At 43.7% G+C, this 26,863-nt stretch overlaps 1 protein-coding gene across 7 annotated transcripts in view; it reads left to right on the top strand.

The window, feature by feature from the left end:
• The first annotated feature begins 1,820 nt into the window (after nucleotides 1-1,820).
• Nucleotides 1,821-26,863, top strand: part of Trmt2b (tRNA methyltransferase 2B) — an 88,767-nt gene continuing 63,724 nt past the window's right edge. For 3 of the 7 annotated variants that reach the window (XM_085838026.1, XM_085838028.1, XM_021153162.2), the window contains exons 1-6: nucleotides 1,821-1,951; nucleotides 11,981-12,215; nucleotides 13,178-13,232; nucleotides 15,545-15,679; nucleotides 16,523-16,622; nucleotides 17,754-17,824. In XM_085838026.1, coding sequence (XP_085694152.1) covers nucleotides 12,001-12,215; nucleotides 13,178-13,232; nucleotides 15,545-15,679; nucleotides 16,523-16,622; nucleotides 17,754-17,824 — 576 coding nt within the window. In that variant the 5' untranslated portion in view covers nucleotides 1,821-1,951; nucleotides 11,981-12,000. Of the gene's footprint in view, nucleotides 1,952-7,731; nucleotides 7,794-11,980; nucleotides 12,216-13,177; nucleotides 13,233-15,544; nucleotides 15,680-16,522; nucleotides 16,634-17,753; nucleotides 17,825-26,863 lie in introns of those variants that run through there. The other 4 variants (XM_085838029.1, XM_021153164.2, XM_021153163.3 and 1 more) reach the window with 3 other exon arrangements.

Consider the following 26,863-nt stretch of genomic DNA (forward strand, 5'->3'; position numbering starts at 1 on the left):
TTCTGCTTTCTGAGTGCTGGGATTACAAGTGTGAGCTACTACGCCCAGTTTATATGAGCTGGAGATGAACCCCAGGGCCTTGTACATGCTAGCAAGCACCCTGAGCTACAGTCTAGCCCAGGTTTTTGCTACTCTTGTTTTGTTTGTTTGTTTGTTTGTTTTGGAGACAGAGCTGTACTCTGTCGTTTGGGTTGGCCTGGGGTTCACTCCATAGGCCAGGATAATCTTACCCCTTCCACTTCAACCTCCTGTATTAAAGGCCTGAGTCACCACTCCAGTTGGCCTGACTCAGTATTTGCTATTATTTCAGGTACTGGGCTTTGTTTCATTCCTACCCTGGGACTAATATATAGTCTTATAATAAGCATGCAATGCTTTGAATGAATTGGAACACCAACTAAGAAGGACTTCTGATTTAAGATCAATTACACAAGCATAAAAACTAGCCAAATGCACAGGGGGAAAGGTTTTTCATTTCAACACTTGGAAAACAGAAGCAGGAAGATTAGGGGGTTAAGTTCAACAGAGCCTGAACTGGCCACCTTTTGTAACCAGGCAAGGCCTCAAGTGGAGGGAGTGGGAGACACCAACCCAGCCACACAACCTTTCCACCTAATTTGTCCTGTTTGTACAGTGTGCTGGGACCAGAGCCTAGCAGAATAGTCATCTAAGAGACCAGAGAGGCTTCCCCTGCAACTGATGGGAGCAGAAGCAGAGTCCCACAGCCAAACATTAGGAGGAGCTCAGGGAGTCGTGCTGAGGAGGGGAGGAAGGATTGTGGGAGCCAGAGGGGTCAGGGACATCAGGAAAACAGGCCTCACAGGCCTCAGCAGTCAACTGATGGGGACTCATGAAGCTGGACAGAGTATGGCTGAATAGCTCAGTGTTCATGTGGGAATTCTAACGATGTGAGCTGAGGCTGTCGCTGATTCTTACCTGTGGAACCCTCTTTCCTCCTACTGGGCTGCTTCATCCATTCCTGATGTGATGGTATGTGCCCAAGTCTTATTGTAGCTTGTTATGCCCTGTCCCTGGGAGGACTGCTCTTTTCTGAGAGGAAATGGAGGGAGATGAATTTGGGAGAGAGGGGAGGCATGTATGTGTGTAGGAAAGACTCAGGGAAGGGAGGAAAAGGGAACTGTAGAGAAGAATAAAAATTAAAAATAAAAATTAAAAATTTCCATTTGTCAATAAATAAATGAAAAGGAAAAAAAAATGTCTGCCTCCAAGAGTTCAAGTCCAGCCTATGCTGCACGAGACCCAAACAAAACCAAAGACAACCCCAGCAACAACAACGAGCAAGCAAACAAAGCCACCAAAACCCAAACAAGGCAAAACATTTTCCCAGTGCTACATAAAATAGAGGGGAAAGGAATAACTGAAAAATTCTCTGGTAAAAGAGCTTGCTGCCAAACAGGATGAACTGACTGAGTTCAATCCCAGAGATCTCTGCACGAATAGAAAGAGACATGACTTTAGCATGTTGTCCTCTGAGCTCCGCACATAGGTGATGGCACACGTGAGCTAAATAAATAAGTGTAATTAAAAATTAAGAACAGAAATATATTCTTTGGTTTGAAAGAGTTCATGTGTAGCGTGCTGCTATATGAATTTCTTCAGGATTTTCTTCCTTGGCTTATCCAGATCCCTATTTGATAAGGAGAAAAGAGCGGTGGATCTCAAAAAGGAACTTGGCAAGTCAAAGTTCAGCAGGCGGCTGAGACAGGAGTACTTTCTGGAAAAGGCTCTGGTAGAGTCTGGGCCAGACTGGGCTGCATGTCTGCGGGAGGAGGAGCCCCGCAGCACTGGGAGGAGTCTGAGCAGGCGGGCTGGAGCGCCGCTGCGCACCAGGAAGTGACTGGCCCCTGCAACCCCTTTGCGCCATCCTCTGGTATTTTAGTTTGCCACTGCACGTCCTTCCAAGGCCTTAGGGACTCCGAAGGAGTCCCGGGTAAGTAGCCTGGAAACCCCGGAGTAGAGAGTGTTTGGGACAGGGAGGAGGCGGGGAGAAGCGGGTGGTTGGGGGCGGGGCACGGGGGGGGGGGATGTCACCCAGGGTGACTTTGAAGGTCACAGCCAGCCATTGCAGTCCCCCACCCCCTCTCTTCCCTAGGGCAGCCCTGCCACCTGCCTACATTTTGTGTGGCATTTGGGTGGTTTGTCCTAGCATCTGTTTGCTAACTCACTTAGTTACATTTCCTATTGCTGTGGTACAATATACCCTGGCAAAACCAGCTTTAAGGGAGAAAAGGTTTATTAGGCTTCAAATTGCAGCTCCCAGCAATTCATCACGGAAAAACTCAAGACAGGAACTTGAAGCAGCTCGCCGCAGTCACAGCCATTCATACAGGGAGAATGAGTGTATACATAATTCCTACTCAGTATAGTTTCCCCAGTGTTCTGCAGTTCAGGACTGAAACCCAGAAATCGAACCCACAGGCCGGGCCTTTCCACCACAATTAATTTAACCAAGACAAACTCCTCCCATGTTATATACATGCAAACTTGATCTAAACCAGTGATTCTCAACCTTTAAGTGTAGCAACCCCTTTGAGAGTTAAACGACCCTTTCACAAGGGTCGAGTAAGACCATCCTGAATATCAGATATTTACATTCAGATTCATAACAGTAGCAAAATCACAATTATGAAGTAGCAACAAAAATAATTTTACGGTTGGGAGTCACCAGAACATGAGGAATTGTGCTAAAGGGTCACAGCATTAGGAAGGCTGAGTATCACTGATCTAGACTATCCCTCCCTAGATGTATATCTATTCCTACATACTCCCCCCTTCCCCCCTCCCAGCTATAGCCTTGACAATTCAAACCATCACAACCTCCACCTTAGGGACGATTGTGGGACAGACTTGTTCAAAGGGGCAATTGGAGGCCTCTTTGCGGGATGACTGCATGTGGTCTGCAGTGGGACACATTTAGTGAATTCATTTTCCTCCCAGCTTTAGTCAAAAACCCTGGCTGGGGTCCAGCCAATGAAAAGGCAGGTAATCGGAGTTCCTACCTATGGGTGGCTGAAAAGTTTGCTCCAAGGAATGTTTAGCTCTCTGAAGCTTCGAAATTTCAGATTGTCTCTGACTTGACCTTCTGAGCATTGGAGGCTGATTATCCACCGAAGCTCAGGAAAGGAAACACTAACTATAGGTGGTTGCCATAAACTCTTGGGTTTTCTAGTCAGTGATTAATCCTGAGGGAGGAATGGAGCGTGCTCTCTCTCTCTCTCTCACACACACACACACCAGCATTTATATTTAAAACAGAAAAAAAACCTACAAGAACCAATTAGTCTCCCCCCCGAGACTAGTTGTCCTAACTAATCACAAAGAGTCATAAACAAAGAAACTAGAACTTACCTTCATTGGGGTTAGTGTCTTGTCCTGCGAAGTATATTTAGCTATGGAAATTACCAAGTACAATAAGGGATTCTCTACTACAAGTGTTGAAAAGGCAGGAGCCCATTTGTTTAATTTTTGTTATTTTGAAGAGCATGTTTTAATAGCATGTTTAATTACAAGCACAAGCCACCATGCCCAGTCTTTTCCTTTTCATAAGTATGTCTGAAATTGTGTTTTTCATTTACTTTTTTTTTTTTTTGAGACTAGGGTCTCACTGTGTAGCCCTGGCTGGCCTGACTTTGAACTTTTGATTCTCCTTCCTCCAAGTCCTGAGGGCAAAGGCTGGAGTTATAAGTGTGCATGCCATGTCTGGCGCTGAGGTTGGAACCCAGGCTTCCTCTATGCTGGGCAGGCACTCTGCCTACTGAATGACATCCATAGCATTCATTCTTGATTTTTTTACCTTCCATTTCTTCCCTCATTTTTTCTCGGTGGCCTTGGTTTTTCTATATCCAACACATACACTTCTCTCACCCTGATGATCCTCTGGCACACAAGTTTGGTAGTACTAACAGGTATGTCTTGTCAGGCCAGTGTCTTGTCAGGTCATAGCCTCTCTATGCTCCAGAGGGCACTCACTCAGTGGGTCAGAGGTTGTGTGTGGACGGCTTTTTAAAAAGATTTTCTCATATAAATGTATTTAGGCTCGAAATACCTTCCTCCCTGGTTGGTAGGTGGTAGACATCGAGGCACAAAGAAGACAAGTGACCCAAGTGGCACGTTTTGAGTCATGGTATAAGGAAGGGCACATGAAGCCGGGCATGGTGGCGCACGCCTTTAATCCCAGCACTCGGGAGGCAGAGGCAGGCGGATTTCTGAGTTCGAGGCCAGCCTGGTCTACAGAGTGAGTTCCAGGACAGCCAGAGCTATACAGAGAAACCTTGCCTCGAAAAACCAACCAACCAAAAAAAAAAAAAAAGGAAGGGCACATGAACACCTACTGTATGATGCATAGTATAAGCTTATTTCATTCTTACTACAGCCCCGAAAGGTAGGCATTATTAGTTCTGTTTTATAGGCAGTGATCAGATATTCATCGTGCTTAGTTAACCTGTCCAAACACACCTAGGGGGAGTAGAACCTGGAGTAGAATATGGGTTCGGAGCCAATTACTGTTTGATTTTATTTATTTTTTATTTTATGTATTCACCATTGCTCTTTTCAGACACACCAGAAGAGGGCATCAGATCCCATTACAGATGGTCATGAGCCACCATGTGGTTGCTGGGATTTGAACTCAGAACCTGTGGAAGAGCAGTCAGTGCTCTTAACTACTGAGCCATCTCTCCAGCCCCTATTCACATTTTTTTTTTTTGAGACAAGGTTTCTCTGTATAATAGTCCTGGCTATTTTGGACTAGCTTTGTAGACCAGGCTGGCCTCTAGAGATCCTCTTGCCACTGCCTCCCAAGTGATGGGATCAAAGGCATGCACCACCACATCTGGTGCCTATTAATATTTTAAAAATATATGTATTTGTTTTTATTTTATGTGTATGTGTGCTTGCCTGGATGTATGTCTATGCACCACCTTTTTTATTATGTGTTTTTATTTTATGTGTTTTTATTTTATGTGTATGTGTGCCTTGTGCCTATGGAGGCCAGAGCATGTGTTGGGTCCTCTGGACCTGGAGTAACATGTGTAAGTCACCATGTGGGTGTTGGGAACCAAACATAGGTTCTCTTTAAGAGCAACAAGTACTCTTGACCACTGAGCCATCTCTCCAGCCCCTATTTAAATCTTTAGAGATTAAACTCGCCTACTAACTAGCTGACTCCCTTGGTATTTTCATACACCCTCATTTTGGTTGCCCCCTTTAATCTCTCTTCATCCTGTCACTTTGTAAACCCTTCCACCTTCAGTACTCCCCCCGGCTCGGCTTTCTTTCTTTTTTTTTTTTTAAATATTTTTTATTACATATTTTCCTCAATTACATTTCCAATGCTATCCCAAAAGTCCCCCATACCCCCCCACTTCCCTACCCACCCATTCTCATTCTTTTGGCCCTGGCATTCCCCTATATTGGGGCATATAAAGTTTGCAAGTCCAATGGGCCTCTCTTTCCAGTGATGGCCGACTAGGCCATCTTTCGATACATAATGCAGCTAGAGACAAGAGCTCTGGGGGTACTGGTTAGTTCATATTGTTGTTCCCCCTATAGGGTTGCAGATCCCTTTAACTCCTTGGGTACTTTCTCTAGCTTCTCCATTGGGGGCCCTGTGATACATCCAATAGCTGACTGTGAGCATCCACTTCTGTGTTTGCTAGGCCCCAGCATAGTCTCACAAAAGACAGCTATATTTGGGTCCTTTCAGCAAAATCTTGCTAGTGTATGCAATGGTGTCAGCGTTTGGAAGCTGATTATGGGATGGATCCCTGGATATGGCAGTCTCTAGATGGTCCATCCTTTCGTCACAGCTCCAAACTTTGTCTCTGTACCTCCTTCCATGCCGGCTCGGCTTTCATGTCATGTGAAAACTTGTGGGTCAGAGGTTTTATGGCTGCCTTGGTATCTCAGTCCCTCCACTGGAAGGCTTGCTGGTTACAGGAGAATACATTTCATTTTTATGGCCAATAAAATTCAATTGTGTATATGTAACACATGTTCGTTATCCATCAGTTTTGGGTGTGTAGGTGGGTTTCATCCTCGCTGGTTTGACTATAGCATCAATCAGCATGGATGCACAGATACCTTTATGGTAGGTTTCAGAGTTATTTGCGTATGTGCCCAGAAGTGGAGGAGCTCAGTCTGATGGTAGTTCTGCTTTTAGTGTTTTGATAAACTTGCCCACTGATTTCCATACTAGTTTCAACACTATACATTCCCATCAACTGTGAATAAAGGTTTCCATTTCTCCCATTCTTGTCAACATTTGCTGTCATTTGTTTTCTTAATGATAGCTGTTCTGACCAGGGTGAGCTAGAATCACAAAGTAGGTTTTGGGTTGTTTTTTGTTTGTTTGTTTTGTTTTTTTCAAGACAGGGTTTCTCTGCATACCCCCGGCTGTCCTGGAACTCACTCTATAGTCCAGGCTGGCTTTGAACTCACAGAGATCTGCCTGCCTCTGTCTCCCGGGTGCTGAGATTAAAGGCATGTGTAACCACTGCCTGGAAACAAAGTAGTTTTGATCTACATTTGTTTTCTTTCCTTTTTTTCTTTTTTTTTCTTTCTTTTTTTTTTTTTTTTGTTTTTTTGAGACAGGGTTTCTCTGTGTACCTGGAACTCACTTTGTAGACTGGGCTGGCCTCGAACTCAGAAATCTGCCTGCTGGGATTAAAGGCGTGTGCCACCACTGCCTGGCTACATTTGTTTTATTTGTTTGTTTGTTTGTTTTAGATCTCTGTGTATTCTAGTCATCAGTCCTCTGCCAGATGTATGGTTAACAAAGGTTTTCTCACTATCTGGAGGTTGCCTCTCTATTTTGCTTTTGAGGGGTGTGTGTGTGTGTGTGTGTGTGTGTGTGTGTGTGTGTCTTTTTAGTTTCCTGAGCCTCATTTCATCAACCGTTATCTGTATTACCTAAGTCCTGTGCAGGAAGTCCTGACCTCTGGCAGGTTTTTGGAGTTTTCTCTTGTAGCTGTTTATTTTTTTTTCCTTGAAGATTTTTTCTCTACCTTTAAGCTAATGTCACCCCACCTTTAAAGCCTATGTTTTTAAAAATTTAGATTTGTTTATTTTATGTGCATAACCTTTTTGGCTACATCTATGTATGTGTACCACGGCTATGCCTGATGCTCATGGAGGTCAGAAGAGGGCATTGGATCCCCTGGAACTGAAGTTCCAGATGCTTGTAAGATACTAAGTGGGTGCTGGGTCCTTTGGAAGAGCAGTGGGTGCTTTTAACCACTGAGCTATCTCTAGCCCCAAAGCCTCTGTTCTTAAAGCTGACAACTCATTCATTGCCTCTTAGTGTGTCAGTAGATGGAGAATGTTATTGTTAACGTCTGGACTTTAGAATAGCTTCAATATGTCCTGTTAGACCTTTGAAACTTTCCTCCCAACCCCAAATAATGTCATCTTGACAAAATCCAGTCTTGAGCTTGGTAGGTGGGGGGTATTTTAGAGCAGATCAGGAGCTGATGATGCTGGGTTAATTTATAGGTTTGGTGACACTTAAGAACAGTTCCCAGCCACGCCTTGTGGTGAAGGCCTGCAGTTTTAGCTACTCAAGAGGCTAAGGCAGGAGGATCACAAGTTCCAGTCCTCCCTGAACTGCACAATGAGTTCAAGGCCAGCTTGGGTACCTTAGTTAGACCCTGTCACAGAATAAAGAGTAAAATGAGAGCTGGTCATTAAAATGAATAACTCTTCCCTTTTCAGTCAAATTATATTTCATCGAATGGAAAGATCTTAAATAAGACAACAAAGAATACTGTTATTTTGTAAGTAAGCACACCAAAATGCTAACAATTTATTTTTTAAAATTTATTTTATTTTATTTATTTATTTACATTCCATTTGCTGCTCTCCATTCCTGGTTCCCCCTCCCACAGTTCCTTATCCCATTCCTCCTTCCCCTTGCCTCTGAGATGGCACTTCCCCTACCACACCTCCCCCTGCCCTGGGGCCTTAAGTCTCTTGAGGATTAAGCACAGTTTCTCCCACTGAGGCCAGACCAGGCAGACCTCTGCTGTATATGAGTCAGGGGCCTCCCGTTGGCCCTGTATGCTTCTGGTTGGTGTCTCAGTCTCTGGAAGCTCCTGGGGGTCTGGGTTCATTGAGTCTGCTGGTCTTCCTATGGGGCCACTCTCCCTTCAGTCTTTCTCTTAGCTTCTTCAGTCCTTCCCCTAATTCAACCATAGGGGTCCCCAACTTCAATACAATGGTTGGGTGTAAGTATCTGTCTCTGTCTCAGTCAGCTTTTGGTAGGGCCTCTCAGAGGACAGCCTTGTCAGGCTTCTGTCTCTAAGCACATCATAGCATCAGTAATAGTGTCAGGCCTTGGTGTCTCCCCTTGAGCGGGGATCCCACTTTGGGCCTGTCACTGGACCTTCTTCCCCTCTGTCTCATCTTTATTTTTGTCCCTGCAGTTCTTTTAGACAGGAACAATTCTGAGTCAGAAATTCCACTTGAATTTCTATTCTATAGCCTTGTCTATCTACTGGAGGTGGACTCTTCGATTTCTCTCTCCCCATTGTTGGGCATTTTGGCTAAGGTAACCACTATTGAGTCCTGAGAGTCACCTCCTGAGTCTCTGGTACTTTCTAGATGGCCCCCCTTCCACCCTCGAGGCTGCTTATCTCCATTAATTCTCTCCTGTTCCTCTACCATACCTGACCCCCTTTTTTCCCTCTCCGTCCCACCCAGGTCCCTCCCTCCCTCTGCTTCCGTGCTTATCCTGTTTCTAAGTGGGGTTGAAGCATCCTCACTTGGGCCTATCTGCTTGTTACACTTCCTACAGTCTGTGGGTTGTATACTAGGTATTCTGTCTGATTTGCCTCACTTAGGATGATATTTTCTAGTTCCATTCATTTTCCTGCAAAACTCATGATATCCTCATTTTTAATAGCGGAGTAGGATTCCATTGTGTAAATGAACCACAGTTTCTGTATCCATTCTTTCATTGTAGGACACCTGGCTTGTTTCCAGCTTCTGACTATTACAAATAAGGCTGCTATGAACATAGCGGAGCATGTGTCCTTGTGGTATGTTGTGGGGGCGTTTTTTGGGTATGTGCCCAGGAGAGGTATTGCTGGGTCCTCAGGTAGTACTGTTTCCAATTTTCTGAGGAATCTCCAGACTGATTTCCAGAGTGGTTGTACCAGCTTGCAGTTCCACCAGCAATAGAGGAGTGTTTCTCTTTCTCCACATCCTCGCCAGCATCTGCTGTCACCTGAATTTTTGATCCTAGCCATTCTGACTGGTATGAGGTAGAATCTCAGGATCATTTTGATTTGCATTTCCCTGATGACTAAGAATGTTGAACATTTCTTTAAGTGCTTCTCAGCCCTTCTTTTGTTGTGAATTCTCTGTTTAGCTCGGTACCCTATTTTTTAAGTTGGGTTATTTGGTGTTTTGGAAGTTAACTTCTTGAGTTCTTTATAGATTTGGGATATTAGCCCTCTATCGGATGAGAGGTGATGCTCACTGGCTTGCTCTGCATGGCTTGCTCAGTCTGCCTTCTTCTTATGTTGCCCAGGAACACTAGCCCTTGGCTCGTACGGCCCACAGTGATCTGGGCTCTTCTGCATCAATCAAGAAAATGCACCATTGGCTTTCCTACAGGCCAGTCTGAATGGGGGCATTTTCTCACTTGAGAGTCCTCTTCCCAGAATACCCTAGTGTTTGTGTCAAATTAATAAACAAACGACCCTAAATAGCACATACCCTAAGGTAAACAGACAGAAGGGACGGATGCCCTGTAATGGAGGAGGAGGGACTCCCTATTGGAACAGTCTGATAACAGCACTGACAGACATAGTGCCTTCCACTGTGTTCAGAGTCACGTTTCTTAACTCTTGCAGCAACTGCACCAGAGTTGTCCTTGTGCGCTCCATCTGTATTGTCTCCCCCATTCAGGTCCATGATAGCCGTAAATGCATTGTGACAGTAATAACACAGAAGAGCTTCCGCTAGGTGCTGGGCACTGTGCTTAGAGCTTTACAGATGCCATCTCTCTTTAATCTTCAGATGACCACTTTTTCATGGAGCGTGGGGGTTGAATTTAGGGCCTCGTACCTGCTAGGCAAGGGCTGTATCATTGATCTTCTCCCTTGGCAGTACATTTTATTTTTATTAATTATCTTTACTTAGCTCTTATAGCTGCTAAGTAGGTATCATTATGATTTTCTCTGTTTAACAGATAAAAGAAATGTCAGAGGAATGACTAACCTGCTAGAAGCCATCTGGCTAGGAAAAGTTAGAGCCAGCAGATAGCCCAAGCTCACTCTTATCATTCTCTTGATACTAGGGCCTGCACTCCTTCCTGAAAGGCCAAAGCTTTCATTTGTCCCCGCTGTCTGGCTCCACTCTTTCTTTGCCTTCTTTCCCTTTTGTGCGTCAAACATTGTCTTCCTTGCTGTATAATGCCCGTATCAAAAGCACCTCACTTGATCTCTCTAGCTCCATGTGTGGGGCTTCTTCATCCTAATGATCCTTTTCCTTTTTAAACCAACCTCTCTTTCCCCCGGTTTTCCTCTCTTCCTCCCTTTCTCCCTCCCGCTCCGCCATCTCTCTCCCTTTCCTTCTTTGTCAGGATCTGATTATGCAGCCCTGACTCTCTAGAACTCACTCACCAGCTAGGCCAAGCCCCTGCCTCTTTAGTGCTGAGATTACAGCTGTGCCACCTTGGAGACCTAGCACACCTTGCACACCTCGCATTTGTAATGCCTGGCCTTACTGGTTGGTCCTCTTTTAAGTCAGCAGCACCTCTTCTTGCTCTCTTCTAGGTGGAGTCATTGGCCTTTGGTTCTTCTCTGTAGTCGACGTTCTTGTTTTGTATGGTAACTTGTGCTTACAGGACTGCTCAGACAGATCTCTCCTTCCCCATACGAGAGCCGTCTGCTCTCAGAAGCCTTTCTTGAGCAGGCATCAAGAAACATGTTTATCATATTACCCACTAACGTGTTCCCTGTGTCTTCACTTGATCTTCTTATTAGACTGTAGCGTTTCAATTCTTTCTGCACTGCTATGACATGTTTCCTTGTACGTAGTAAGCGCTTACTAAATACCAGTTGGTTGATGGGTGGTTGGGTAGGGGGTAGGAAAGGGAAGGGATTGGCTGAAGAAATGTATCCTAAGGACAGAATCTTTTTTTCTTACTCTCTTTATTTGGGGAGCTGGCTATTTATTTATGTATATCTGTGGTGCTAGAGAGTAAACCAATGGCCTCAGAAATTCTAAGAGGGCGTCCTACCACTGAGGTATGCCCCCAACCTTCTTATTTTGAGACAAGTTCTCATTATATAGCTCCAGCTGACCTGAAAATTGCTATGTAGTTCAGGTGGGCTGCCAACTCTGCTTGTCTCTGTCTCCCAAGTGCCATGATTCAAGGTGTACACTACCACACCCAATCTTTTCTGTGTCTCTTTTTTTTTTTGGAGACAGGGTCTCATACAGCCTAGGCTGGTCTCAAAATGCAATATGCAATATATAAATAGCCAAGGATGAACTCAAACTTCTGATATTCCTGATTTTACTTCCTGAGTGCTGGGAATTAAACCCGTGGCTTTGTGCTTACTAAATAAGCATTCTGCCAACTGAGCTACATCCCCAGCTCACTTATTATTATTATTATTTCTGGAATTTTGAGGCAGAATCTCATTAAGTTAGTCAGGCTAACCTTTGAACTCACTGTGTAGCCTAGATGGCCTTGGCCTCATGATCTTTCTGCCTTAGCCTTCTGAATTGATGGGAAGTTTTAGGCCTACACAATCAAGTCTAGCTTAAAGCTTTGTCTTGCATGTCCTAAGTTGTGTTCAAGAGGTATGTTTTCCTGAATATATGGTGCTAGTCCTGTACTTGGTGCTGCAGTTCCATGCGGGTTTGTAAATGACTAAAGGCTTTAGGAGTTGGGCCCCATACAGCCGCCTTTCATGGGTGAATTACGGCCTGTCTCTTTGATTGGCAGGCATCAAGAGAGGAGTCCTAATGCGCAACCCAAGATTATTCCTTTCCAGAGGGGGTTTCTTCTCCAAACCAGGACTGCTTCCCTGGGATACTGGAAGACCACCAGATTTGTCGCAGTCCTTATTGGGAAGAGCATATAAAGGGAGTTTCACCAGCGTGATAGCTAAGAAGCACCCAAGCGGACAAAAATATCAGAAGAAACAGAGGCCTTGTAAAGATGACTCCTGGCAGGAGAGGTAAGACCCGAGCTGAAGCCCTTTGTCTTCCGCAGGTCAGAATCTGTGGGTCCATTGAAATTCTGTTTTGCTAATCTAGCATTGTGAAGATTTCTGAGGGTGCCGGAAGTAGTGTGATCAGGACAGTCTTAATGGCTTGTGCAGGACAGTAATAGAACTACTTCAGGACTGTAGGAAATATCTCTGGTTTTAGACACAGGACCTCATGTAGCCCAAGCTAGCCTCAAACTTGTGGAGAAGAACTCCAGATCTGCGTGCCTCCATCTCCTGACTGTTGCAGTTACCAGTGTGTACCACCACACTCAGCTCCACAGCCCGTCTTTAGAAGCAGGGTGGTTGTTTAAGATCTCCTTTCTGACAAAGACTAACTGTAAGACAAAGTAAATTAAAAAGAAATTAAAACAATGTATAAAAACTAGGAAAATCAAAATCAAAATACTATTCAGGTATGGTGGTGAATGCCTCTTAATCTCAGCGCTTGGGAGGCAGAAGCAGATGAATGAGTTTAAGGCCAGTCTGGTCTACATTTAGACCAGCCAGGGCTACATAATGAGGCCCTGTCTCAAAACAACCCAACAGACAAACAAAGCTAGATGGGTTGGAGATGAATAGTCCCTTTACAGCCAAACACAATATGCCTCATTGTATGTGACAAATGTATTTTTAAGGTCAAATTATATTTTAAAAGCATTAAGGAGGTGAGCTTTTGAGAGGAACTCAGAAGCAAAGCTTTTTGTGATATGACTAATTACCTCCTGATAAACCTGGAATTTTCTTATATTGAATTTGCCCATCTGTTCTGCTTTGTGAAATACTAGATAGACATCACCCAAATGGGCTCTTCTCCCAGACTCCTGAGGGGGAATGAGAGTCAGTTGTATCTTCTGAATTTAAGTAAAACCTCAGAGAGTTTGGGGACAGGGGGTGATAATTCACAGTGTATCTGAATTATTTTGTTCAAGGCTGGCTGATGTTGTGACTCCACTCTGGAGGCTGAGTTATGAAGCACAACTCAAGGTAGGTGTCTAGCTTGAATCTTCTCCCCCAGCTCCTCCAGCCCAATGGCACTAGAGTCATGGAGAGCCTGACTGGAGACTTCAGTCCACTTGCCACATAGTTTCTTTCTTTGTTGTTGTTGTTCTTTGTTTTTGAAGCAATGGTTCCTGTAGCCCAGGCTGGTTCCAACTCCCTAAGTAACTAAGGATGACCTTGAACATGTTGATCTTCCTGCCTCCTGAATTAGAGTTGTAGACTATCACACTTACTTTATGCAGTCTCTGGGCTTAAACCCAGGGTTTCCTGCAGGCCCGACAAGCATTGTGACAAGGAAATCATGTTCCCAGCCTACCCCGTAGGTCTTTACTTTTGGTTTGTAATGACTCTGTTTAACCTTGAGGCTCCTTATAGCTTCTGAACTCTAGGCTTGTATATCCAAGTGCTGGTGTTCTTTGTTGTCCTTGTCATTCTTGTGTGTATGAGTGACAGAACAGTTGAATTTCTCAACCACAGGAGCCCCCAGCCACATGTGTCTGTTTAAATTTAAGTATAGTCAATTTTGCCATAATGCTTGCTTTGAAAACAAATTTGTTTCAGTGGATTTCTGTATTAGGGAACAATTTGAGCATAATGTAGATTTCATGTTTGGCAGGAGCAATTTATTTCCTGAGGCGCGCTAGGTGAAAGGAGGAAACAGGACCCAGTTGAAGTGGGCTGTATGAGAATACATAGAATGCACATGCATATATGCCAGCCATCTTCTGGCTTTCTCGGTTCTCTGAGGATATTATGGAACACACCCATTTAGTGCTGGAGATGGAATATAGCAACCAATGCACTTTTAGTTTCTTGTACTATTCCCTAAATGGCACGCCTTTTAGAACTCATAGGTCTTTGGGGAGAAATTCTAGCCTCATTGTCATATTCTTCTTTCTTTTCACAAAATTGTTAGAGTTATTTATTATTTTGCATGTATGATTGTTTTTGATTACATGTCTCTGTATGTACCATATGCATGTGTAGTTCCGCCAGAGGTCAGAAGGCATCGGATCCCCTGAGACTGAAGTTACAGACAGTTGTGAGCCATCATATGGGTGCTGGGTATTGAACTTGGGTACTCTGTAGGAATAAGTGTTCTTAACAGATGAGCCAACTCTCCAGCCTCATACACTAATTTTATTATGTAGCCATTTGATATGCATAACGTGGTACTGTTCTTATGACATTCTGTGTCAGAAAGTGTAAGAGTGTTTCTACATATATATATACACACACATACACACAATTACATACGCTCAGTGTGTTCCTACATGTATACACATGCACTCTTACATACACTCAGTTGTAAGAATGATAATAAAAAACTTGCCGTGGTGCCACACACCTTTTATCCCAGCATTCTTGAGTTGGAGGTGAGCCCAGTCTACATAATGAGTTCCAGGCCAGCCAGGAAAAACCAAAGAGCAAGGGGCTGGAGAGGCGACTCTGCTTAAGAACATTCACTGTTCTTTTAGAGGAGCTGAGTTTAATCCCCAGCACCCACGTGACAGCTCACAAACATCTGTAACTGCAGTTCCAGGGGATCTGACACCCTCTTCTGACCTGCATGGGCACCAGCAATACTTCCAGGCAAACACCCAGACCCAATAAAATAAAAACAAGTAAACATTTAAAATCCATATACTCCGGGTACTCCCCGGGAATCTGTAGAGGTCAGGTGAAGGCTGTGACTAGTAGAAATAAGAACAGAAGGGTTGAGAAGCAGGGAAGGCTGTGGGGAACGGGACTAGCAGGAACACAATATTAAGTGGCTCTAAAGGAAGTTGAATTCAGACCCTGTGGTGCGGGCCTGAGCACAAGTCTGAGTACAGCTGCTTTCTGAAGAGTGGCCACTTGCTTCTCTGCAAGCAGCTTACCTGGGTGAATTACTGACGCATCCTAGAACGTTGTGTGCCTAGCCCTATTTCTCCCATGAGCCCTTCCTTTGACTGGGGCCATTTCCAGTGCTCTAGCTACCCGTGACTAATGGCTACTGTGTGTGAAGAATATAGCACAGACAGAGCATCTCCATTATAGGACAATCTACCGGGCAGCGCTGACATATACTTTGAGTGTTTAATCTTAAAGGTCAGATAAAAAGATGAGCTCACACAGAGCTCCCTCTTGACCTTTCCTTAGCATCTTATTAAGTCTTTGCCCGTGCTGGATTTCTTGCTTCTGTTATCTGCTAAGCGCATAACCCATGAATCTCGGAGAGACCTCTTGTGTCGTCTTTTTCTATTTTTCTCAGTGAAACTACAATTGCTTCATTGCTTGTATTCTTTCTGTTGCAGGTGAAATTTGAAGCTCAGAAGAAACTTTTACAAAGCCTAGAGTCTCACCTACAAGTGCTCCATGGAGTCAGTGACATGGTGGCTACACCCCAGTCTGAGGGGCTCCACTGTCTCCTCCATCCCATTATACCCTCCGTAAGCCCCCGCCTCCCTCGTTCTTACCTTCTGTGGCCCTGAAATGAGATCAGCAATATTCACTGGGCACTTGCTGGGGTCAGGTGATTATCATGTATCATTTGCTTATTCTTCTATTTACAATGGCCCCGAGGGGTAGGTACTGTCATTTTGTAAATGGAGCTATCAGAGAATACAGAGATTAAGCAATTTACCTAGGGCACACACCTAGAAAGTGTTTACATATACACCACACTATCTGATACAGAGCCCACTTTATCAGCCGCAACCCTATTACCTCCATAGGCAGATTCCAGGCTTTAAAAGCCTTCCTAATGGTGCGTCCAAATAGCAGCATTTTATTCACGGCAGAAGTTGGCATACCATGGCCCTTAGTCCAAATCTGTCTTTTTGTATTACAGCCGGCCGAGCTCACCTGTTTGCGTCTTTGGCTGCTTTCGGAGCTACCGTATCACTCTCAAGTAGTTATGACAGGTGCCATATGTCCTGCCCAGCTTATCGATTCCAGCTCTTGACAGGTCAGGTTTGCTAGCTCCTGCTTTATGGAAAGACTGGAGATTTCTTTCCCTTTTTCAAATAGTGAGGAAATTCTATTCAAAAGCAAAGCAACAACACAGATCAGAAATATGCTGTCAAGAGTGACAGCACATCACATGACAGAGCTCTTGGGGGCTTGGTAGCCCTTTCTGCTAGGGACCGTGTGCATCATTCCAACCAGAGACTTTCACGTGTCCTATACTTTCCAAATCAGCGTCATTGCTCCCCGTTTGTTCCCTTTCTTGTTGTCCTCTTTGATCTTGTCTGATCTCCTGGCCTCCTTTCCTTTCCTTCTGTCCCCTCTAGCCTACCACCACTGGCTACCGGAACAAGTCCACCTTTTCCGTGAACCGGAGCCCAGATGGCAATCCGAAGACCGTGGGCTACTACCTAGGAACTTGGAAAGGTCAGTTCTAAACAAAACTAAACCAAAAAAAAAAAAAAATCAAAAAGCTAAACAGTGATGGAGAAGGAAGAAGAGGTACACGTAGCAGTGTCAACAGGCGTGGACCACACGGTGACCATAATAAAGAAGGCTGACTGCTTCATCGCAGCACAGGCACACAAGGTTGATCTGGGTTAATTTCTGATGATTATAACCGGGAAAGACATTACTGCCCTTGCCTATTCTTCCTCTAAATGCAATTTACCAGCTAAGCCAGCAAAGGCCTCGAGTAAACGCTTCTGTTGTCACTGCTGCTGTCTCCTCATTGTCATTGTAATCGTTATTTTTGCTCCTGTCCATATTGGGAGCAGTGCCCTCATTGTTAGTGAGTCACTTACAATTTCTCACCGTCACAGCCTTAAAAAGTGGAGCTCTCTGTGGTTGCTGAATCTGCCTTAGCAGAGCTGGAAGGGAAAGCGGGGTGTGCATGAGGGAAATCACTGGCATTTTCTGAACCTTCCTGCCTGCGTCCATTCCCAGAGTCCATTCCTGAACTTTTTATCTGCCCACTTTCAGTAAATCTACTCGAAGCCCCATCATTTTATATTACCCACACTGTTTAATATCCATATACCTTGAACTACAGTTCATTCGGACAAGCAATACATTTGGCTTTTTCCCTTCCTGGGCTGAATTAAATAACTTTATGATGTCGGGGTTCTGTTATTCAATAGGAGAAAAACAAAACCCATTACATTTTATTTCCCTCTTAAAATCTGAACGAAAGCAGCTATCATCCCATGGCGCACTCGTGGCACGAAAGGAAGTGTTTAGGATCAGCTCCATTAAGAATTAGCTGGTGCCCTGGTAGAGTCAGGGGGGAAAGGAGGGGGGGAATAGGGGGCTTGTGGAGGGGAAACTGGGAAGGGGAATAACTTTGAAATGTAAATAAATAAAATAACCAATAAAACATGGGGAAAAAAAAGAATTCGCTGATGAATGCCTAAACCAGGAAACAATTAAGTTTTCTCTGGAAAAAAAAAAAGCTATGTACTTTTTGCTGCTTTGTATTAATATCTGCCTCCGAAGGAGGAATCTTCAGCTGCTGGGTTAGGAGGAAAATCATAAATACAATCATTTTTGTCCACATAGATGGAAATGTCGTCTGTCTACCATGTAATCATCTGAAAAACATCCCAGAGAAACACAGTCAAGTGGCTCAGGTAAAATTGAACAAAGGGCTAGTTGAAGATGACCCAGGGCATTGTACTCTCTAACTGCAGTGTCCCTGACATTTTAATCTGGGTGCTTGCTGTGATTGCGGGGAGGAAAGGAGGGGCTCTATTCTGAAAGTTTACCTTTTCATGTGGCTAGAACATTGCCCTGGTTTTGTTCCGGAGATGGGGTAGAGTGGGAGGCAGAATTGCTGTTGTTCTGTTGCAAATGTCAAGGGGTCCAAGGACTTAGTAATAGGGAATAATTAGGAAAGAGGTACTTTGGAGACTACGGTGGTACAGCGGGTGTTCTAAATGTTTGAAAGGTTAATGCTTTCAGCAGAACAAAGAAATACCATGAGGGCTGTAGGCAAGGCAGTAAGTCAAGAGACTGAGCTGGACGCATCGCTCAGTGCTAGAATGCTTATTTAGCATGCATGAAGACCTTGGTTTGATTCCTGGCACCACAGAACAAACCAAACTTCTCATGGGAATGACCCCCCCCCCCTCCTGGCCCAAGACACTTTGAACTGGTCTGTTTTATGGGTCCACTACTGAATGCCTACTGTCTTTCCGGCACTGCACCTGAAGTGGGGCTACACTGGTGACTCAGTTTGTCGTTAGAAATGACGTCTGTGCTCACAGACCTGAACAACCCAAGGCCTTACTGAGGACTGAACTGAACTCCAAATGATCCTCTTCCTCCCCTTCGTTCTTGCCAGCACCTACCCTTTTAAAGAGTTTTGCTTCTGACACTGGGGTACCGCTGTATTTAGCATGCTAATTGGTCATATGCTAAGTTCCAGAACCTCCCCATAGCTGTTTTTGCAGGCTCACTTTCTAGAACCCCCATGCCCTTCATCACTGCCTTGTCTGATTTTTTTTCAGGGGTTTTTGTACTTTATTACATTTATTTATCTATTTGTTTATTATTTTAAAACTGTTTCTTCATTTTTTTATTACATGAATGTTTTACCTGCATGCATGTCTGTTCTACAGGCATGGGTCTGCTTCCTGTGGAGGTCACAAGAGGGAATCCGATCTCCTGGAACAGGAGTTACAGGTGGCTGGGAGCCACCATGTGCTTGCTAGGAAATGAACCCAGGATGTCTTCAAGAGTAGCCAGTGCTCTTAACCTCGGAGCCACCTCTACATCCTTCCTTCCTTCCTTCATTAATTCATATTTAGGTTCACAGCATGAGCATGTTGTCAGTGAGCCATGGTATTGGCCTCTTGGTAGTAATTATTCGAAAACTCTTACCCTTCTTTAGATTTTGTTTTAAACTTATTACCTTTAACCTTTAGTTTCAGATGATAAACTTAAGAAGTTACAGCTCTTAGAAGCAAACTTATAGAACTATCTTGAATCTACTCGCTTCTACACTGTCAGCACTCGAGTTCAAAACGACTGTTCTCTGTAGTCTGGACTACCACAATGGTGTCTGCCCCGACTTCAATGGTCTCAGCCTTTCTTTCAGAGCATTCTCTGCTCAGGAGCCCCAGCTGCCTGAAAACTGAAGGCAATGCCATTCCCCTGCTGAAAGTTCTGCGGCAGTTGCCCCGTCACGTCGAAGTTTTTGAAAAAAAAAAATGCATGGATTTGTGTTTGTGTGTGTTTGTTTGTGTGTGCATGCACACACAGGCCAGGGCCCACATGTGGAGATCACAGGATCTCTCCTTCCACCATGTGGGTTTCAGGGACCAAGCTCTGGTTACTAGGGTTACCAGCCAAGCCCCATTATCCACTGAGGCATCTTGCCAGCCCTGCCCAGCATCCTTTGGAATGCAAGGTTAAATTCTTTACCATTTCCTTTTAGGCTCTTCCTAACAAGGAGTGCAGGCTTATCTTCTGCCCTATGCCTCCCTGCTTTCTTCTTTCTATTTGTACTGAACCGGTGTGACACTACCACGCTCTCTCATTTCTGTCTGCCTGCCCTCTCTTTCTAGAGTGTCTTCGGTTTGCAAGCCACCCCCGCCACCGCCAGGGCTCTTTGTTACATTTAAAACATCAGGTCTATAGAAAACCATACCCAGCTCCTCGGTCTGATTAAGAGTCCCTGTCCCCTGTACGTGGGTATCTCCACTGTGCATCTCTTGTAAGGCACCTGGTACAGCATATTTCATTGTCTGTGGGTGCTTCCCACACTAGCCAGTGGAGGCAGCAGCTATGTGTTATCTAACTCTGTAGAGCATGCAGTACTGATTCATACACAATGTGTGTGAGTTTAGCGCGTGTTTGGTGAATTAATACTTCTTGTTTTATCAGTATTCTCAAATACTTTCCATTTGTCGCTTTTAGATTATTTTTAAGCATAAAATGTAAACATTTTGATATGTGTTCCAGGAGAAGAAATTTACTTTTTAAAAATATAACCTTATACTACCATCAAACTGAAATATAGATATTTATCCATATTATAAAATATCTGGTATTTAGATTTTGACATTAATTTATCTGGTGTTTTTAAAAGATTTGTTTGTTTACCTATGTGAGTGTTCTGTTTTCATGCATACCAGAAGAGGGAATCAGATCTCATTAAAGATGGTTGTGAGCCACTATGTGGCTGCTGGGAATTGAACTCAGAACCTGTGGGAACATGGCCAGTGCTCTTAACCACTGAAGCATCTCCCCAGTCCCCAGTATTTTTATTTATTTATTTATTTATTTATTTATTTATTTATTTATTTATTTTGATAGTTTTCTCAAGTCAGGGTCTTAACAAGATTTATTCTTGGTGTCCTTGGTCTTTGGGTCCAGACTCCCCATAGTTACCAACATCCATGGATGCTCAAGTTCCTTCTCTGGGAAATGGTGTAATGATTGCACATCACTTAAACTTGTCTTTCTGTACACTTAGATGATCTCTGGATTACTTGTAATTCTTAATATAATGTAAATGCTATGTAGATGGTAAGCCAACAGCTATGTAAATAGTTGTTATACTGTATTGGTTTGGGGACAAAAGAGAAAACTGTAGGTGTTCAGTGCAGACACCTTTTAAAAGCAGTTTTAAAACGTTTGGGTTTTTTGTACAGGAGTGCAGGGGTGTGTGCCATAGTGTGAGTGTGGGGATCAGAGGACAACATGGAGAATTTGGTTCTCGCTTTTTACCATGTGGCTTCTGGGGATTCAACTCAGAATCTCGGGTTTATGTGCCAAGCAACTTTACCTCTGAGGCATTTTGCCAGACGTTTTGTCTTTTTTAGTTAGGCTGTTTCTCTGAAGGCCAGGCCATCCTAGAACTCATTGGTAGCTCATGCTGTTCTCAGACCTACAGTACTTTTCCTGCCTCTCCTTCTGACAGCTCGGATTATAGGTGGGAGCCATGAAGATTGACTTTTCACATTTCAAAAACCTTGATGTTTTCATTTTGTGTGCACACAGGGTGTGCGGGGGGGGGGGGTGTGTGTGCTTGTGCCCGTGTTTGCAGAAGCCAGAAGCCATGGGAGGGCATTGGATGTCTGCCATACTCTTTTGAGACAGGGCTCTTACTTGAATTTAGTGTGTCTGAGTTTATTTGGCAAGACTGGATGTCAGCAAGCTCCAAAGACCCTCCTGGTTTTCCCTGTGATCCTTCATTGCTGGGATTAGGAGCACATGCCACTGTGCCCAACTTTGTTTGTTTGTTTGTTTGTTTGTTTAATGTGGGTGCTGGAACCCAAACTCAGGTCTTTATACAAGTTCCCCTATACCAGACCAATATTTTGGTTTTAAAAAGATGTTATTTATTTATATAGTGGGCTCATTTTCTCTCTATCTCCCTCTGTCTCTCTCTGTCTCTGTCTCTCTGCCTGTCTGTGTCTGTATCTGTCTCTGTGTGTGTGTGTGTGTTGATGAGTGAAGAGGTGCATGCATGTCATAGGGTGAGAGTGGAAGTCAGAGGATAACTTTTTAGGAGGGACTTGTCTCTTTCCACCCTGTTTTTAAGGGAGGATCTCTTTCTTGTCTTTTCTGCCACTGGACAGTTTCCTGTGCAAACTTCTGGCTGGCTCTCTTTACTTCCATCTTGCCATAGGAGTGCTTGGGCTGGAATTACAGACTGGAAGCAACACATCTATTTTTTATGCCTGTTCCAGGGATAGAATTCAGGCCGTCAAAATTACTAGGCAAGTGTTTTTACCTGCTGCGCCTTCTTGCCAGCCCCAGATTTTGATTTTTGACATGTATATATGATAGCTTTTTTTTCAGTGATATAAACAAGCTGTCATATAAATATGATAAAATATCATAAAATCAAAGAGTGGATCCCTATGCTGTCAGCTGTATGAACCCATTAAAAAGTTTTCCATTTGATCTGTTTGTGTTGAATCAGTCACACCATATATGCCTGGAACTCCTGATCCTTATCTCTCAGATTCCCAAGCGGGCGAGCTGCTGTTCCCAGCTGCCATTGATCATTGCCTGTGTCTGTCATTTCCTGAATGGTTGCTATGTGGGAATGATCATAAGTCTGTCATGTCCTCTTCACATATTAGTTAAAATGAATAGACTTCTCCTCCTCCTCCTCATTCTCCTCTTCCTTCCTCCTCTTTCTTCCTCTTCTCTTCTCTTCTTCCTCTACTCCCTCCTCCTGTACCTCTCCCTTTTCCTGTTTCTTTTTGATGGCATTGAATCACATCCATGATAGGCAACCACATTTAGCCCTAAGCTATATCCCTAGTCCTAATTTTTTTTTCTAAAACTAACTTTTCCTTCTCCACTGTATAATTATAGATTGCACTTATATCGGATAAAACAAAGGAGCTGATTGACTGTTTTACATTCATCGAAAGGTGATCAGTTTGTTTTGATATCATTATGAGCTTCTGTATTTTAAAAAGGATTTATTGTTAAAACTTAATGTGTATGTGTATATGCCTTTGTACATTTATGTGCACACTATTTGTGCAGGGCCCACAGAGTCTAGAGGAGGGTGGCCAATCTCCTAGAACTTGTAGTTGTGAGCCACCTCATGTGGGTGATGGGAACTGAACTCAGTTCTTGGGCAAGGGCAGTATATACTCTTAACCAATGAACCACCTCTCCAGACCAAGAGACACATCTTAACACATGTAATATGATTCAGCTCACTGGAGGTGCTGGGTTTATTTATTATTTATTTATTTTCTTATTTTTTTTGTAAAATATAAAATCATGTAAGCAACTTGAAGACCATTAACTAGTATTAACTTAGAGCAACTGCATATCCAATTAAGCAGTTTCAATCCTATGTATGTACTCAAGAGAGATACATACTTAGAATATCAAACATGTCTAAGATGTCAACAAAAAGACATTCATTAATATCCCAAATGTGAAGGCTCAGATGCTTATAACCAGAAAGATGAATTGATGCATTTTTTTGTCCGAGGGGACTGAGTTGTCACTGCCTAACACATGAACTGAGCTTTAAACACCAAATTAAAGTCTCCAGAACCAGCTCTATCCCTTGTAGTATTTTTTTTTTTTCACAAACTTACGCAGGCATGAAAACCGAATATACATTTCTTGTAAGTCAAGCAATATTTCTTACACTTTTTTGTTTTTCTAATATAAAATATGATAAGATAAAACAAAACGTAACACATTGTAATTGGACAAAACAAACAGATGGAAAATTGCCCAGGAGAAGACACAAGAGGCAGACACAGAGACCTCACTTGATCTCACACCCATAAACTATATATATATATATATATATATATATATATATATATATATATATATATATGTATATATATATATGACCTATAGGGTAAAAAATAGACAAGAAATTAATATAAATACAATAAAAATAAATAAGATAAAGTCACAAAAGAAGGAAAGAAAAAGCCCTGACAGGGCATTATGAGACACGGAACATCCAAAGCCGCCCTGAGTTTGTTCTGTTAGCCACCTGCTGCTGCACATGCAGCCTGCCCTTAAGAGCAGTCTGTTTCCCAGTGAGACTCCCTTAGAGGGAACTAAATATTTCCTTGCCAAGTGGTTATCAATTGAATTTTGTTTTGTTTTTGTTTTTTGAGACAGGGCTTCTGTGTGTGTCCTGGCTGTCCTGGAACTCACTTCATAGGTCAGACTGGCCTCGAACTCACAGAGATCCACCTACCTCTGCCTCCTGAGTGCTGGGATTAAAGATGTGATTGGATATTGATTCTGAGTTAGGGATGGGAACGTGTGTTCACTTCTCCTTTCTTTCAGCTTTAGAGCCCCATCTGGTGCAGACTCATGAAGGCCCTGTGCATGCTGCCTCAGTCTCCCTGAGTCTCCAGTCATGTTGACTCAGAGGGCCTTGTTTTCTTAGTATCCTCCATCCCCTCTGACTCTTAGACTCTTTGTGCCTTCTCCTCCATAGGGTTTCCTGAGACCTGAGGTGGGTAGTGGTGGTGGGGGAAATGATGGAGACATCCCATTTAGGGCTAAGTGTTCCAACGCTCTCTGCATAATGTCTGGCAGTGAACCTCTGTATTTGTTCTCATCTGCTGCATGAGGAAGCCTCTCTGATGATGGCTGAGTCAGGCACCGATCCATGAGTAGAGCAGGATGGTACTAGGAGTCATTTTATCACTGAGTTGTATTTTTAAAAATCAGCAGTATTTGTTTTTACTCATGGTCCCATTGGTCCCTAGTCTCGAGTTCTTGGTCACCCAAGCAGTGTCAGGTTTGGGTTCTATCTTGTGGAGTGAGCCTTAAGTCAAATTGGATATTAGTTGGTTATACCTGCAAGGCTTGTTTTGTTTTGTTTTGAGACAGTGTTTTCTTTGTGTAGCTCTAGCTGGTCTGTGTAGGCCAGGCTGGCCGGCTTGAACTCAGAAACCCACTTGCCTCTGCCTCCTGAGTGCTGGGATTTAAGGTGTGCTCCACCACTGCTTGGCCTATTCCCACAAGTTTTATGTCACCATTTCATTAGCATATTTTGTAGGATGGATACTTTTGCAGACCAAAGGGTTGTGGCTGGATTGGTGTTTACCTTTGCTAGCATGCGGAGTACTTTCCCGGACTGTGATGGTTTCTATAAGCTTGGCCTAGGGAGTGGCACTGTGAGAAGGTGTGGCCCTGTGGAGTGGGTGTGACCTTGTTGGAGTACACGTGTCACTGTGAGACCCTCCTGGTAGCTGCCTAGAAGCCAGTCTTTTCCTAGTAGCCTTCAAATGAAGACGTAGAATATATATGTTACATTGACCCTGTGATAGTTTGTATTTGTTTGGTCCAGGGAGTGGCACTATTAGGAGGTGTGGCCTTGTTGGAGCAGGTGTGTCACTGTGGGCATGGGCTTAAGACCCTCACCCCAGCTTCCTGGAAGTCAGTCTTCCACCAGCAGCCTTCAGATGAAGAGGTAGAGCTCTCAGCTCCTTCTGTGCCATGCCTGCCTGGATGCTGCCATGTTCCCACCTTGATGATACTAGACTGAACCTGTAAGGCAGCCCCAATTAAATGCTGTCCTTTTAAGAGTTGCCTTGGGCTGGGCGTGGTGGCGCACACCTTTAATCCCAGCACTTGGGAGGCAGAGGCAGGCAGATTTCTGAGTTCGAGGCCAGCCCAGTCTACAGAGTGAGTTCCAGGACAGCCAGGGCTATACAGAGAAACCCTGTCTCGAAAAAAAAAATTGCCATGATTGAGGTGTCTTTCATAGCAGTAAAACCCTAACTAAAATATGTGCCAAAGATGCTAGAATGTAGGGGTAAAGGCTCTGACACCAGCTTGACTTTTCTATTCAATGCGTTGTGTAAGTATCATTCTCAGTAATGACATCATCAGTTTGTGGACAGTAACTTATTGTCTTGGCAGCAGCTGCCTGGGTTATTTAAGTGTTCCCATGGGACTCCTTAGGCCAACAATTCAATTAGATGTAACTCAGTCCAGGTACTGAAAACTTTATTTCATGACAAGAAATGACCCATTGGGACTCTGTCTTTTCACTTATATCACTTTCATATATGTATATATTTTAGGAATCTTCTACTGTATTAAGTTTCCATACTACCCCTCAAATGGTCCTTAATTTTATCTGTGTCTCCCCATACTCCCCCCTTCTCCCCCTTTCTCCTCACCATCCCCACTTGATCTCCCTGTTCTAGCCCCTCTCCGTTCATCCATAATACAACTTTCTATTTATAGCCCTTTCCCAGAGAGATCTTTCTGCCCCCATTCCCTGACCCCAGTCCCTTACTCTATACCTAACCTCTGCAGTTCTACAGATGTAGCTTGGTTGTCATTGACTTAGCAGCTAATTTCCATATCTAAGTAAATATATACGATATGTTTTCTTTCTAGGTCTGGGTTACTTCACTCAGTGATATTTTTCTAGTTCCATTTATTTGCCTGTAAATGTCATGAAGTCATTTTCAACAGCTCAGTAGTACTCCATTGTGTAAATGTAGCACATTTTCTTTATCCATTTCTCTGTCATGAGATATCCAGGTTGTTCCCAGTTTCTGGCTATTATGAATCAAGTGGCGGTGACCATGGTTAGGCTAGTGTCTCTGTGGTAGATTGAGGCATCCTTTGGGTTTATTCCCAGGAATGCTATGCTGAAACTTGAGATAGATTGATTTCCAACTTCTTGAGGAACCCCCACACCGATTTCCGTAATGGCTGTAAGGGTTTGTACTCCCACCAGCAATGGATGAGTGTTCTCCTTCATTCCACATCTTGCCAGCAAGAGCTGTCACTTGCTTTATTATCTTAGCCATTCTGACAGGTGGAAAATGAAATCTCAAAGTAGTTTTGATTTGCATTTCCCTGATGAGTAAGGATGCTGAACATTTCTTTGTTTCTCAGCCATTTGAGTTTCCTCTTTTGACAATTCTGTTTAGATCTGTACCCCATTTTTAAATTGACTTGTTTTCTTGACACCAAGTTTTTTTTTTTTTTTTGTTTTTTTTTTTTGGTTTTTTCGAGACAGGGTTTCTCTGTATAGCCCTGGCTGTCCTGGAACTCACTTTGTAGCCCAGGCTGGCCTCGAACTCAGAAATCCGCCTGCCTCTGCCTCCCGAGTGCTGGGATTAAAGGCGTGCGCCACCACGCCCGGCGACACCAAGTTTTGAATTCGTTATATATTTTAGTTATTA

The sequence above is a fragment of the Mus caroli genome, unplaced genomic scaffold (assembly GCF_978045245.1).
Source record: "Mus caroli unplaced genomic scaffold, Mus_caroli_1 scaffold_5, whole genome shotgun sequence".
Classification (NCBI taxonomy): domain Eukaryota; kingdom Metazoa; phylum Chordata; class Mammalia; order Rodentia; family Muridae; genus Mus; species Mus caroli.